The sequence below is a fragment of the Vulpes lagopus genome, chromosome 12, assembly GCF_018345385.1.
Source record: "Vulpes lagopus strain Blue_001 chromosome 12, ASM1834538v1, whole genome shotgun sequence".
NCBI lineage: Eukaryota > Metazoa > Chordata > Mammalia > Carnivora > Canidae > Vulpes > Vulpes lagopus.
The window spans coordinates 15068882-15084693 of record NC_054835.1 but is presented as its reverse complement, the minus strand read 5'-3'; the positions used below and the strand labels follow the sequence as shown (position 1 = coordinate 15084693).

The following is a 15812-nucleotide window of genomic DNA, read 5'->3' as shown; positions in this document are numbered from 1 at the left end:
ATGATAGCACCTCCAACTGAGAAAATATGAAAACACAGTAAAGCCCTATCAGAGAGTACTGCCACTTATTCATCTCCTAGACTACAGAAGCATTAGCATACACCTCTATTGTGGTGTGCAGGCATTCATCAGGCTATAAGATCAATCACTAGTTTTATACAGTGAGGAAAAACTCTGATCCACCAAAACATGATCTCGTTTGATACATCAAAACATCATCTTTCTAGGGATTTAATGGGAAGTAACAGGGTTTTGCACATACCACCTTCCCTGAGATTTCTATGTAAATCCATGGCGGATGGGGAACCAAAGAAACCTCTTAGCATTAAGAGATCAGCAATACGGTGCAGGAACCTGAGCAGAGGAGAAAGGAGTATAGTTCAGAAGAAAGAGAAAATGTTACTCTTCACTTTAAGGGACAATTAGTGGATACCATTCTCCCCAAGGAGGACTCCTGGCAGCTGTAACCAGCGACTGAGTATGACTTCCTTAAGGAGCTCACTAGGGGCTGAGCTGGAAGGCAGAGGAAAGAGAAACCAAAGTGATTAGAAGTGGGGGGGGGGGTTGTTTAAAAAGGGGCTTTAGTAGAGAAAGAAGAGACAGACAGATGCGGAATAGTATTTCCCAAACTTCACGAGCAGAGTGAGTGAAGAGAAGGTGGAGGCCTCTAAGAATTCACACCCTGTGCCCTCAGTTACAAACACAGTCTAGTTGCTAACAATATTAAATTCCAAAATGACTTGTAATGTAGGAAAATAAAATAAACATCCTGCACACTTACCCAATCCGGGTAAACAGCTTCCCATGGGCATGGAGAAAACTGAGGATGAACCTTTTGTTCAGCTGCATGGGAAAAAGAGAGAGGAGAAAACAATTAAACTTTCCCCAGTTTCCTGTTACTGAACAGAGTCCCTAGTGACACAATAACCTGGCCAGGGTCTAAGGGGTGGGCACTAGGGATGGGAACCAAATGAACATGCCCAAAGTCTCACACAGACCCAGGGCACATGCCCAACAGCAGCTGATCAGCTGAGCCAACATGACGGCAGGCTTGGTGAGTGGACAGCACCCTCTGCTGGCAGTGGTGTCTGTCTGCAGGGAATGAAGCGATGGCAGCTCTCCGATCCAGGAGTCAGTCACTCTGGCCCCACAATGATGGAAATGAAACAGAGATAAAGATAGGGAAAATACTTTAATTTTGTAAGTCCCTAATCTTATTTATAAGCTATTTTTCTACCTACCCAAGAAAGCAGGACTATTGTAACCACCAATAAAGTAACTCAGCACTAGCTAACTCATCAAATTGTACTTCTCCAGCTTTTAAGACAAAAATTCAAGCTCTACAGCAGCCCCGGTGGCTCAGCGGTTTAGCACCGCCTTCGGCCGAGGGCATGATCCTGGAGACCTGGGATCGAGTCCCACGTCGGGCTCCTTACATGGAGCCTGCTTCTCCCTCTGCCTGTGTCTCTGCCTCTCTCTCTCTTTCTGTGTCTCTCATGAATAAATAAATAAATAAATCTTTTTTAAAAAATTATTTTTTTTTAATTTTTATTTATTTATGATAGTCATAGAGAGAGAGAGAGGCAGAGACACAGGCGGAGGGAGAAGCAGGCTCCACGCACCGGGAGCCTGATGTGGGATTCGATCCCGGGTCTCCAGGATCGCGCCCTGGGCCAAAGGCAGGCGCCAAACCGCTGCGCCACCCAGGGATCCCTTTTTAAAAAATTATTAAAAAAAATTCAAGCTCTAGGTCTAGAGCTGAAAATTCAAATGTCTACAGGGACCAGGTACAAAATAGGCTACCAGAGACAGTAGTGCTCACTGCTTGTTCCACTCTAGTTCTGCTCTTTGGAAGCCTAGAGACCATCATCTCTTCTCCCCTCCCTCTTTTAAAGAAAAGCCAAAAGCTAGGTTTTATGCGAACCCTCTCTCTGCCTTTTAAATGATGGCTACAAATGGAAAAAATTTAGACATTAGGCAAGCCAAAAACACGCATTTCCCAGCCACATCTAGCTCATGAGCTACCAAATTTAAAATCTTCAGTTCAAGGTTCCAGAAAATGCTTCTATGAAAACCAAGGGGAAAGATCCCTCTGATCAAACCAAAGGTGGGGGCGGGGGGGGGGGGGAATTCAACTAAAAAAAAGTGGAGGTAATCTAAAGACCAAACCTTGTTGTCACCTTCTCCAGTTTCCTAGAACCAAAATACTCAGGGCCCTCTAGCCAAATAGAAAGAGGAGTCAAGTACCTTGATCTCAGGGGAGTGCTCAGAGCAAGGAATAGTCCAGAAACCCTGGATACTTTGCCCAACAGGACAAACTCTTCTGGTTTACCCTCTTGCAAAAGAGAACACCAATTAAATCATGGCAGCTCTATGTATTTCATATGGAAACTAGGTGTGGGTAAAGAAGTGTATTCACACCTCACCATAACTTCAACAGCAAACTCTATACAAGCTTTAGTCTCCTTTTTTTGCTTAAATTATATTTAATCAGCAATAATAGATCGAGCATTGATTCACATAGCAAAAAACCTTAAGGTACTTCATTGATGGTAACCTGTCTCTACAGTGAGGTGACTCTTGACCAGGGACACTGGGTTCCATGAAAAGAAGGGAAACTGCTGGAAAACAAAGGAACCGCTGTGAAATAAACTGCCAATGACCATATCACTGTTAGTGGCAAAACCTGGGCTAGAATGCAAGTTTCTAGCTCCACTAGTAAAGGAAGGTGGCAAAAACATGGACTTTATCAAACCCCTGCCATTTACCTGCTGTAGAATATCAGGCAACTGATCTAACCTCCCTAAGTTTTTCTTTCTACACAACAGAAATAACAGCACCTATATGTTAATGGATTAGTGTATGACATAAGGCAAGTAAAAACATGCCTGACATGCTATAAACACTCAGCTCTTAGCTGAACATTCTCTCTCCCAATGAATGACAAAGCAAGTGGTAAAATGTTAACAACTGAAGAATCTGGGTAAAGGATATGCAGAATTCCTTGGATTATTACAACTTTTCTATAGATATAAAATTTTTCCAAGATAAAAATGTAAAATAAAATAAAAAGGTAAAAATGTATTAACTTCTCTCTCTATTCCTATTTTTGCTCAATTATCCCTTTCTCACAGCTGAGAATAACCAGGAGGAATGCTGGTTATACTTACACATATAGGGTACTCTGGTAGGCACAGAACGATACTAACTCCCCTCATCCAAGCTAATTACCATTCTCCAAGCCCCAAGGCAGCTCAGAAATTTAAGCAATTTAAACCAGCAAATGGAAGAATTAGAACTGGAACCTAGGTTTTCCAATTTCAAAAAAAGTTTTTCTTCCCCTGTACTACAAGTATCTCAGGAAGAGAACTGATGAGACTATACATAAAGGAAGGGATAATGAGGGAGTAAGAGTAACTAAAAAGCACTTCAGTTTTACTTTTAAGTTTTCCCATGAGGTAGGAAACTAATACTGTACAACCCACAATATCTCTTGGGTTAAAATTAAGAGCACTGAGAAGCTTTCTTAATACTGTGGTTCTATCAGGGAGCTTGGGTGGCTCAGCGGGGTGGGCTTCCACTCTTGATTTTGGCTCAGGCCATGATCTCAAGATTGTGGAATCAAGCCCTGCATCAGGCTCTATGCTCAGCATGGAGTCTGCTGGAGATTCTTTCTCTCCCTCTCCCCCTGTGCCTCCTCCCAGCTCAAGCTCTCTCTAAATAAACAAAGTCTTAAAAAAAAAAATACTGTAGTTCTATCCATATTTCCCAAATACCCTTCACTTAGGGCAGTAAATGAATTCCACTTAACTACCTCAGTTTATATTTGCCATTATTATATTTCAACTGTATTTAGCAGAAAGTGGATTTCAATGCATTGTTTTTCAACTAGTGAAAGTGAAGGAAATCTTAAGGAACTTTTTCAAACTGTACACACATTCTCCCTGACCTTGGTTAATAAGAATCACTGTTTTATTTTTAGTCTGAAAGTATCTGTCACTCTAAACATAGTTTCTCTTTAAAGTCATCAACAATACTTCAAGTCAGAAAAAAGTTAAAAATGCAGATACACAATAGAGAGAGGTAAGGCCTATTCTATTGAAGAAATAGATTTATTTTACATTGATCAAATGGGCCTAAGCAACACTGCATGTAAGAATATGAAGTCAGCTAGTACTCCAGGAAAATTTTTGGAAAACAACTGATACCAAGTCCATAGTAGGAAAGTTTTAGTCTAAGCTTCCTCCCTCTCTAACACATCACCCGGTAACAGCTTCCATTTTGGCAACTTTTGGTTCTTAACAATACAATGGTCTCACTAGGGTACAGAAAGAAATGTTACTCTTTGAATGGTGAGACTATCTGCCTCCAGATCTTCCTCACATATTTACATACTGTTCACCAAAAACTAAAAATGCTTCTTGGGTATACCCTGACAGCCAATATGAGAGTTATTAAGGCTCTTGGCTCTTCAGTTCAAGTCCAAAATCAATTCACAATGGACTCTTGAGTCTTTCATAAACCATCTAAAGCAATGACCCAAAAAGACACTAATGGCAATAGCTAGATGGGTAGGTCTCTGGATCCTCACAATAAAGTCTGTCCTGCCATTAACTATGGAATTATGAGTGAAATGGTATGGGTTGTTACTCAACTATAAAGTTAGAATCTCCACAGCCATCTAACTCAAGAGCTTAAAAAGAATAAAACAGAATAATACAAAGTAAAGCATTCTGAGGAGTAAATATTTTATGTAAGCCCTGGTAACTGTCAGCCAGAACTGCCTAAGTACTTTGTGAACTATGGAGCAAAGAAGAAGCTGCTTAGAGGCAGCAATACAACACAGGAGGTAAAAATTCCAAAATATGCCCAATTTCAATTCCTAAACAGCTGCTCCTCCTTCTGAATACCTGTGTGGAAAATTGAATTTCTGAGAAGTGAATCATTTTAAAGATAGTAAGAGTACTCAGTACTAAAAGAAATGCCAGTGTGCATTTTTACAGTGTTGTGGGGAGCATAAATTATCATTCTGTTAATTTATCCATGTGGAGCACCTCTACAGATATGCCAAATATTAAAAAAAACAAACAACAACAAAAAAACCCATAACTTTGTTATGTTTTAAAAAGGGGGATCTATTCTCTTAGATAGGAGCTGACACAGGTGGAAACCCAAATTTCAATGGTACCTGTTAGTAAATGTCCAGGACTTTCAGAGCATGCAACCAAAGCCCATCTACCATCTCCATAAAGCACTCAGATCATAGGGTACAGGAAAATGTGAGCACAGAGGTGATGCTGTACACTTTCATCCCTGTGCTCCTCCTATCCCAGGCACAATCAAGAACAAACCAACAAGACAGGATCAGCAGTGCCAAGGAACTTGTCCAAAAACAAAAGATAAATAATATGCCAACTTGCCAACTTCCCATTTATGCTCCAAATCCTAAGACAAGGCCCATTGGCTATGAAGGTATCAGGAGACATTATGTTTCCCTTATTGTTACTATCCCTCAATCAGGAAAGTCTTTGAAGGTAAGATCTAAGGAGAAGACAAAGTGAGGAAAGGGGGCCTGGCACATAAATGTGGAAGTCTATCAGTAAGTCAGTAATGCAATACTCATTTAGTAAAGGTAAAAATTATTCATGGGGTGTCTGGGTGGCTCATTTAAACATCTGCTTTTGGCTCGGGTTGTGATCTTGGGGTCCTGAAACCCACGCTGAGCTCCCTGTTCAGTGGGGAGTCAGCTTCTCCTTCTCCCCCTGCCCCTCCTGGCTGCTTGTGCATGAGCGCTCCCTGTCTCAAATAAATAAATTTAATTAATTATTCAGTAGGACTTTCAGTATTCCTCCTTCCAGGATACACATAAAAAAAGAAATATAGGTAAGCCAGGTAGCAAGACTTAAATGTCTCACAGGAAGACAGAGCAAATCAAAATCAATCCTTCCATTTCTTACCTGGACCAAACCAAGGCTGAGGTAGAGTAGGGACACTGATTACTTGTCACCTTTAGTTTCTCCACCCCTGAACTATTCTGGGCAAAATGACAGCTCAATTAGTTCTAATTCAGCACAAATTCCATGTAGAGATGTCCTACTTAGACAGCTGGATCTGAGCCATGTGAATTCAAGTGTAAAATATGTCTCTTAAAACCACCTCTTCCATACCCCTTGAAATAATGGCTCTCATCCTCACACTGCAGCTTAGTGCTGCCTCAACAAAGTCTTACTTACGTTAAAGCAATTTACTTGCTATTACTTTATTATCTCTCTTTAAAGCAGGGAGACTGGAGGGAAATTAGGCTAAATGTCAAATCAGCAGTCAGCTCCAGAAAACCCAGCCAACAAGCAGAGAGACAGCAGAACTTAGAGTGCCCAGCTGGCTCTCAGGAGGGAAATTGGCACTATATATAAGGAAAAGAAGGAACCCCACTCTTTCTCTTCAATGAGGTGATGAAACGGTTTGGTGGCACCAGTCTTACAGCAGACACAGACATGCACACCTTTGTGAAGACCCTAATGGGAAAGACCATCACCCTCGAGGTCGGGCCCAGTGACACCATTGAAAATAACAAAAATCCAAGCGAAAACCCAAAACAAGGAGGGCATCTTGCCCAACCAGCATCTCATTTTTTGCGGGCAAACAGCTGGACGATGGCCACACTCTCAGACCACAATATCTAGAAAGTCCCCCCTGCACTTGGTGCTTCGCCTGTGAGGCTGTATCACTGAGCCATCCCTCCACTAGCTGGCCCAGATATAGAACTGCTATAAAACAATCTACCATGAGTGTTATGCTCACCTGCCACAAGAAGTGTGGCCACACCAACAACCTGCGTCCCAAGAAGGTCAAATAAGGCCCTTCCACCAGCTCTTCCTTTGCCCCCAGGGAGGACTCCTGCCGAGCCCCAAAGCCCTAGGGCCTCAATAAAGTTTCCCTTTCAAAAAAAAAAAAAAAAAAAAGGAAAGAAGGAACCCTGAGTTTGTGACTAATCTGCACTTCAGCATCCGTAAAGTTCTATTGAAACACAGCCACACTCGCTTGTTTACATCTTGCCTGTGGCTACCCCTACAATGGCAAGGTGAATAATTTCAGTAGAGGATATAGCCCCCAAATAGTAAAACATATACTATCTGGCCCTTTACAGAAAAAGTCTGCTGATCCCTTGCCTAGATTTATATAACTCTAGGGTCTCAAAATATTTTTCTATCTGCACAATACTTGAGGGTTACCACATACATGTATTGGAAACAGCAATGATTCTCATGGGCTGACAAGTGAAGAAGGGTAGTGAGGAGGAGGGAATCACCAGTCTACAGTCAGTGTTCCTTCCAATTCTAAAAAGCCCACAAATGTATGATTCTAACTAAATCTAACCTTTCCTGCCAGCTTTTGAATAAGCACCATCCTATTCTATGATAGCAAAAAACTCACCAAATGCCAAGAGTGTTCTCAAAGCTTTTGAACTCAAATGCCCCAAAGGCAACAAAGAAACACAAATGGGGCCCTCCAGGTTTCTACCTTCGATGCCACTATGGGGCTAAGTAGCCAAGTGGAAAGAGAACATATCTAAAGCCAATAAAGTTTTTACTTAGGCCAGAGGGCCCCTGGACACTTCCCAAAACATCCATAATCGAGGGAAAGTGCCAGATTAAGGTTTATGAATCCCTGTGCTATGGTCTGACAATCCGTAACAACCAGCTCAAAAGTGCCACCAGCCTGTTATCTAAAGGTATACAGAGAAAGAGAGAAAGTTCAGCCAAAGGGCAGCACTGTTGCTCTGACTGGGCTACTTTCTGAATGACTCTTCTTTCTGATTCATCTCTCTCAGTGCCTGGGAACTCTCATGCCCATCCACCCGAAAAGTAGGTGAGCTGGGACACCCTGTGCCTGCACTGCACAAAGTGAGAGACAAGAGGAAATGGCTGAAGCTCCCACTCAGTAATCAGGTGGGCAACCAGAAAAATAGTTCTCCAAAGGCACATACACAAGCTCAGCCCATCTTACAAATGAATGGGTTGACAGAGTGTGAGGGTACTAAGATCATTTATTCATCCAACAAAAACTAACTGGCACCTTCTATGTACATGACACTACACAAACCAAGAACAGAGGCAGAGATGATCCCCGCTCTGTGGGTGACATTAATAAAGTACCATAATTAGGGACATAAAGGATGCTCTATATTTCCATAGCAGGGGCATCAGAGATAGCAGAGGAAGAGATCTTTGAGTTGAAACCTGAATGCTGAGTAAATAGTTGGTTTGGGAGCAGGTAGGGAGGGAGTCTTGCCTATGTGTCATAAGTAAATGGAACAGCATGTGTGGTGGTCCCAAGGGTGGTATGTGGTAGACTGGCATGAGCAGGTAAGTGATTCTGTAAGAGGGAGGTTGGAGAAATAGGTTGAGCCAAGATGTACAAGTTGTACTCCTTAGTAAAGAGTCTGATCTTAAACTACTGCAAAGTATTGAACAGGGAAGTGACATGAGCAAATCTCCATTTTTGGAAAGACATGCTGGCTACTATTTAGAAATTCTGGTGGGGTAGGAACACCTGGATGGCTCAGCAGTTGAGCGTCTGCCTTCGGCTCAGGGCGTGATCCCTGGCATCTGGAGATAGAGTCCCGCATCAGGCTCCCCATAGGGAGCCTGCTTCTCCCTCTATGTCTCTCATAAATAAATAAATAAAATCTTAAAAAAAAAATTTGGCAGGGCTGGGGGGAACAGGCCAGGGGTCAAATGTGTGGAGTCTAGGAGACCAGTTAAGAAGCTACTCTAGGGATCCCCGGGTGGCTCAGTGGTTTAGCGCCTGCCTTTGGCCCAGGGTGTGATCCTGGAAACCTGGGATCGAGTCCCACATCAGGCTCCCGGCATGGAGCCTGCTTCTCCCTCCTCCTGTGTCTCTGTCTGTCTCTCTCTATGTCTACAATAAATAAATAAATAAATAAATAAATAAATAAATCAATCAATCAATCTTAAAAAAAAAAAAAAAGAAGCAGCAGCTACTCTAAGGGGCGCCTGTATGGCTCAATTGGTTAGACCTCTGACCTCAGCTCAGGATATGATCTTGGGTTCCTGGGATCAAGCCCGATATTTCTGTTCCCTGCTCAGCAGGGAGTCTGCTTCTCCCTCTCCCTCTGCCACTACCCTCCACTCATGCTTGCTCCCTCAAATAATTTTTTTTTAAAGCTACTGTAATCACCCAATGGCAATGAAGACAGAAAAGAGAGAGAAGATAAAGGAAATGGTTATTCCATACTCAGACAGATTCCTGTCCCTAACTCCCAGAGGTTCTAGTTCTAAATAACTCCACCTACAGAGACCAGCAGTGGCATCAAACCAAGTATGAGTCTTTAGAAAAAGTCCCAAACCAAATGAAACAGATTTCATTTTTTTTAAATTTTTATTTATTTATGATAGTCACAGAGAGAGAGAGAGAGGCAGAGACATAGGCAGAGGGAGAAGCAGGCTCCATGCACCGGGAGCCCAACGTGGGATTCGATCCCGGGTCTCCAGGGATCCCCACTGATTTCATTTTTAGAGATAATTCAGATATTCTTATTTCCTTTCAATGATTTTAAATGGCCTAGCATGGTGGCTGGTACTTAAGTACATGATTCAATAAGTGACTGAAGAACATATAAAACACAGATTTGATGGTGATTAAATAGACTATCCAGGTGCTACACACTAAACTCTCCAGAAAAACAGTGCAGTACTAATATTAATGCTGCAGGGAAGTAACATACTCATGACTATTTATGAGAATTTAAATCTAGTTCTTTTTGGAGGATAATTTGACAAAACCCAGACAAAGGTATTCAAAGAAAAACAGAGTTCTATCAGGAATTAAGGATTCTGATCCTGAGTAATAGCAATTCCATCTCCTACATTCCAGCCCAAGAGACTGGACAAAAAGAGACCACAGTTAAATTCAAAATAAAAGAAAAGGCCAGGGCGCTGAGCTGGCTCAGTTGGGGAGGTTCAAGGCCCATGTTGGATGGGTACAGAAATTACTTAAAAATAAAACCTTAGGGCAGCCCCCGTGGCCCAGCGGTTTAGCGCTGCCTTCAGCCCGGGGTGTGATCCTGGAGACCCGGGATCGAGTTCCATGTCAGGCTCCCTGCGTGGGGCCTGCTTCTTCCTCTGCCTGTGTCTGTCTCTGTGTCTGTCGTGAATAAATAAATAAAATCTTAAAAAAAAAAAAAAAAAAAGCAGGGATCCCTGGGTGGTGCAGCGGTTTGGCGCCTGCCTTTGGCCCAGGGCGCGATCCTGGAGATCCGGGATCGAATCCCACGTCGGGCTCCCGGTGCATGGAGCCTGCTTCTCTGCCTCTCTCTCTCTCTCTCTGTGACTATCATAAATTTTAAAAAAAAAAAAATAAATAAATAAAATCTTTATAAAAAAAAAAAAGCAGCACAAATAAGGCTCAGCCAATGAGAATGAAGAATTGGAGAACCTATGCAGTATCCTACTCTTCTACCCAGTTTATAATCCACAGACCAAGGGGAGTGTGATCTAACACCTTACTGGACTATACCTTTCAGAAGCTTGGAGGCAACCCCCAACTGAGGACAAGCTGAATTTACAGAACTGGCTTTAGGAGTTAAAAGTACCCCAGGCTACTAAACATAATTCAGATAATAAGAATTCAAGTTTTTCTAGCTGAACAAGTGTGACGCACCCAAGCACCTTAATAATAATAGTCCAAACTTATACAGCACCTGCTATGCATAAGGCACTATTCTAAGCATCTTGTCTATTAACTCATTTAACCTTACAACAATCTCACGAGTTCAGTAATACTATAATTTCTATATTACAGATGAGGAAATAGAGCAACAGACAGGTTAAGTGACTTGCCCAAGGTTAACCCAGGCAGTCTGACTCCAGAGTCTGAGCTCTTAATCTTTCACCATTAAAGAAGGCAATCTTTTTGGCAGACCTAAGACAGCCACCAAAGATGTTTATAAAGGCCAAAAGCTAAAGTAACCCCAAGCAAAAACCCACCAATGGCTCCAGCTATCATTCACTAAGAGACCACTAGCTCAAACCAACTAAGAAGTCTTACAAATTAAGGAAAGTAGATACTTCCAGCCCACATCACATCTTGCAAGTCAGTGGAAGCACTTTAATAGATACAGCCTAGGGGTGCCTGAGTAGCTCAGTCAGTTTAGCATCTGCCTTTGGCTCAGGTCATGATCCCAGAATCCTGGATCAAGTTCTATATCAGGCTCCCTACTCAGCCAGGGAGTCTGCTTTTCCCTCTCCCTTAGCCCCTCCCTCCTGCTCAAGCTCTCTCATGCACACACACTCTCTTTCTCTCTCTCAAATAAATAAGATCTTAAAACAACAACAACAAAAAAAAACCCCAAATGCACCGTAGCATAATGTCAGCCAAAAAAGAGAAAAGTGAGAAAACTGAATAAAAAAAGCTTGCTTTCCATACCAGTGAAACAGCAGTAATAGAACTATTAAAATGAAAACCCTAATATTTTTTCTAGATGGTCCACAAACTACCTGGTTAGTAGAGAAATAGTTCTTCAAAAGTCAAAGAATGTACATTCACACACCATCAAGGGACTGTGCATAATCCAGAAAAAATATCTGAAAACATACCCTCCTGCCTACCCACCTACCACAATACAGGAAAACCCCTGAATCTCTCAGGAAAGGGAGGAGCAAGAACTAATCTAAGAACTCAAAGGAGAACAAAGCTTCAGGTTAAGAAAGATGTGGTCACAAAGAAGGTTTCACAAACCACTCTGCTGTGGGTACCAAAAAGCAAATAATCAGCATACACAGAGCTCTGGCAACCTCATGCAAGCTTCAGATTTAAGCAGGGCACCAAATAAGGGAAGGATTCTGGTGCATCAACTCCTAGGAAAAGTGTTTCAAGTTAAAAATGGTTATTCAGGTTTGGATGCAAACTTCTGTATCTGTTCTTTATCAACAGAGACACCTCTACCAGCGAGCAGCAAAAAGAGAAGAAAACTGTTAGACCAAAACTAGGTTACACACAGACAACATGACCTGGTACAGCCTGGCATTTTACCTGAACCCCAGAGACAAAACTATAAACAAGAAGAGGAACTTCTGAGATTCTGCATCCCAGCTGGCTCCAAGTGTCTCCAGAAGCAAGTGGGCTAAGATGCACACTCTATCCCTAGTCCCCCACAGCCAGATTGTTCAGCATTAAGGCCAAAAACCACAGCACTTTTGGTGAGAAACTCAGTCTCTCCATGACCGAAGGCAAGGCCTGCTTCTATCTAGCTTATGTCAGTTGTGTCTTTTCTGTGCTTGTTTCCAGACCCAAAATATCTTGTTCTAATGACGGGGCAAACACCTTTAAATCTCTTACCTTTGGCCCAAGTCTCCTTTCCTTCTCTCACCAATGAAAAAAATCAATCTTAGCATAGCAGAACATATTAACCAGGGAAAATATGAGCATCAACTTCTTCCTAACTTACAATGCTCTGTCCCCATCACTATTCAAATGGCTTTGATAAAAAAAATAAAAAAATAAAAAATAAAAAATAAAAAAACAAATGGCTTTGATATATACACTTTTCCGTATGTATTTTACTTTGTATTAAGAGTTTTTCTGGGGTGACGCCTGGGTGGCTCAATGGTTGAGCATCTGCCTTTGGCTCAGGGAGTGATCCTGGAGATCCAGATTCAAGTCCCGCATTGGGCTCCCTGCATGGAGCCTCTTCTCCCTCTGCCTGTGTCTCTGCTTCTCTCTCTCTCTCTCTCTGTGTCTCTCATGAATAAATAAACAAAATCTCTAAAAAAAAAAATTTTTTTTTAATTACCACAATCTTTTCTGCTATTCCACAAAAATCCTTTTTCCATGGCCAGTAACCCCTAACCCCCACACCAAGATTCTAACTCTGAAGGGATAGAAATGAAGGTGACTATGCTAAAAGTTTGGGGCTCCACCTATGTGCAAAAAGCTACACTGGTGTCAAATACCAGATCTATTGATAGTGCAGACCAGAGTCCTATTTTACAGATGCATAAATAAAGAAATTAAAAAATGTGTTCACAGAAATAAAAAAACAATTTAAGAATGTATTCCAGAAGATAGAAGTCCTAGTCTCCATTAGCCACAGGGACAGTTTATTGAAAACACTGAGGGTATCTATTAGTGCCTTATTCAACCTTTTGATATGTGTCACTTTGAAGTATTTTAAAAAGCCATACTGTTTTACAGACCTGTCCAGAAGTTTAAAGGAAAATCTGCCAAAAAAAATTCCTCAGAGAGAATGTCAACTGACTTACACATAGTTTGCTTTACAAATTAGGACCTAGTATCTCAGAGATTTGTAGCACAAGTCAGCTCAGAATCTCATTAGACAGAGTAAAGTTTTAGGATCCTTACCAAGAAACACCCCAAAAAAGCATAAATCCACAGAGGGTATTATCCCAGCTCCTCCTTCCCATGTGCTTCAGTACCTGCAGTCCTACTGTGCGTGAGCAGGGCAAGAATAGGACTTATTGCCAATGGTTACAACACAAAACATAACTTCTTCCTAAGCCAAAATGGCCTTGGCTCAGAAAGCTTCCCAGAATGATGGAAGGCATGACTTTAGGATGACTCAACTTTTGCTAATGCATAAAATAAAGCAGAGAACTATTTGAAGGATCCACTTCTAAGCTTGAGCCAAATCAAAAGCCCAAAGTATCTACTTTGTGATGAATCTTCAGCTACAGCTGACTGATTAAATAGCATCAATTTGGATGTCTATAACATGGCCTAAGATACTCTAATTACAGACTCTTGGCTAGGAATCCCAGGAGCAACCACTTGTAGTTTCTAACCACACCATATTTTTACCTATTTGTTCCTTCTGCCAGAAAAGCTGGCTACTCCTATATACCTAAAGAACTTCTTTCATCCTTCAAAAGTAAGGCCAGATCATCTTTCTAGGTAGCTTTCCCTGTTCATGAGTTAATGTCTTTCTCCTCTGTATTATCCCTGTACAGTGTACATATTTCTATTATCGCCTTTTTAACACCTTTTTCAAGTATTTATTTACTATCTATTTTTCCTACTAGACTGTATTTTGAGGGAAAGATCAGTATCACTTACCTTTCTGCATGCACTGCCTAGGATAACGATTAACATATAAAGGGGACAGGAAAACCTTGATCCCCTCAGAAGAGGACTAGCTTACCTGAGAAAGAGGTTTTACACAACTGAATAAGCAAGAGAAAAAGTCCATATAGAACTGTTATTTAAGGCAATGTACAAAGGTATATACCATACTGCAACATAAAATAAATTGAAACTGAGAAAGAGGAACAAAAGAGAAAAAGATCAGAAGTCACTATTAGTAAGGACAAGACACAAAATGCATGCCAGAAAGTCCTTCACATTTATTAAAGGAAGTTACAAGTTTGATGCTAACATCTGGGACAATTAAGACAGAATTATTCTTTTTTTTTTTTTTAATTTTTTTTTATTTATTTATGATAGTCACAGAGAGAGAGAGAGAGAGGCAGAGACACAGGCGGAGGGAGAAGCAGGCTCCATGCACCGGGAGCCTGATGTGGGATTCGATCCCGGGTCTCCAGGATCGCGCCCTGGGCCAAAGGCAGGCGCCAAACCACTGCGCCACCCAGGGATCCCGACAGAATTATTCTTAAAAACAAATTCATAAATGTGCATGAAGTTGAATTTAAAAAATGCACACAGCATGACTATCTCTTGATACTAAAAGCAGAAATTTCTCCCATGGGTTTCTAGAAAGAAGATGCCATGTGACACAAATAGCAATGATTCCGTACACCTCTTTACTATTACCTATCTTAATGTAAGCTGATGACCTTACACCAAAGTATAATTTGGTCAAAGCAATACTATTAGGGACCAATATATTACATCGAAGTACACAGTTCTCTGATGGTTCTAGGCATGAATGGCATGGAGAGAACAATAGCAGGAAATGCCTAGTAATTTCCATAACAGATATTCAATTAAGTTCTAGATCAGTGGACAGATGGAAGACAATCTGAATAATTAGTGAAACTCTCAAAAATAAAAATGTATGGTAAATACATTTTCTAGAGACTCAAGTATCAAAGAGTCTCCACAGTATTTTAAGTTCCTTTTGGTCTAATGTCTATACAGTAATACTTGGAAAATATAAAATTGAGCAATACTTCAATATTAAATATTTATGAGTAAAGCGAAAGGCTTCCAAGAGAGGGAAAATCCTGGAGTTTCCCCCTGAAGCCCAACAAATAGTCTGCCGACTGGGAAAAGATCGTCAGCCAAGAAAACAACCTTTTCATATTCTCTATCTTAGCCCAACCATTACATACAAGACAGCGAAAACACAGTAGACAGATGAAATTCTGGAACCTTTAAGAGTAGAGAGGGATTACAGAATGATACAACTGCAGATACACCTCCCCAAGAGTATGGTCAGAAACAAAAAACGATATAGGCAATTAGTGAGAAAGGCAACAGGGGAAAAACGAAAAGTTCAGTACAATCTCTTGTCCTACACAACAGGCAGTATGTTACTATATAAAATGAGCTGCTCCCACAGTAACACCAAATCACTACTCTATTCCTTCCTAAAGCAGCTGCAGAGTGACAAGGATCCTATGTAAGGGTCTCATTCTTATTTGGAAGGCTCTTCACAAACTGGGAACTGGATCCTAAGGGGGACGATTTATATACACCCTCACATACATTCCAGTTGGCTAGAACTCAGCAGCTGATTGCTCCCTTGTCTAACTTGGTAAGGAGCCAAAGGAGGACTTTTCTCAGTCAACTCTCCCAGGCTGGAAAATTCTCCA

At 41.4% G+C, this 15812-nt stretch overlaps 1 protein-coding gene across 2 annotated transcripts in view; it reads right to left on the bottom strand.

The window, feature by feature from the left end:
• The window catches only part of SMG6 (SMG6 nonsense mediated mRNA decay factor), a 244824-nt gene that overhangs the window by 187971 nt on the left and 41041 nt on the right, over nt 1-15812 (bottom strand). For both annotated transcript variants that reach the window (XM_041724719.1, XM_041724718.1), the window contains one exon: nt 782-843. In XM_041724719.1, coding sequence (XP_041580653.1) covers nt 782-843 — 62 coding nt within the window. The remainder of the gene's footprint in view (nt 1-781; nt 844-15812) is intronic.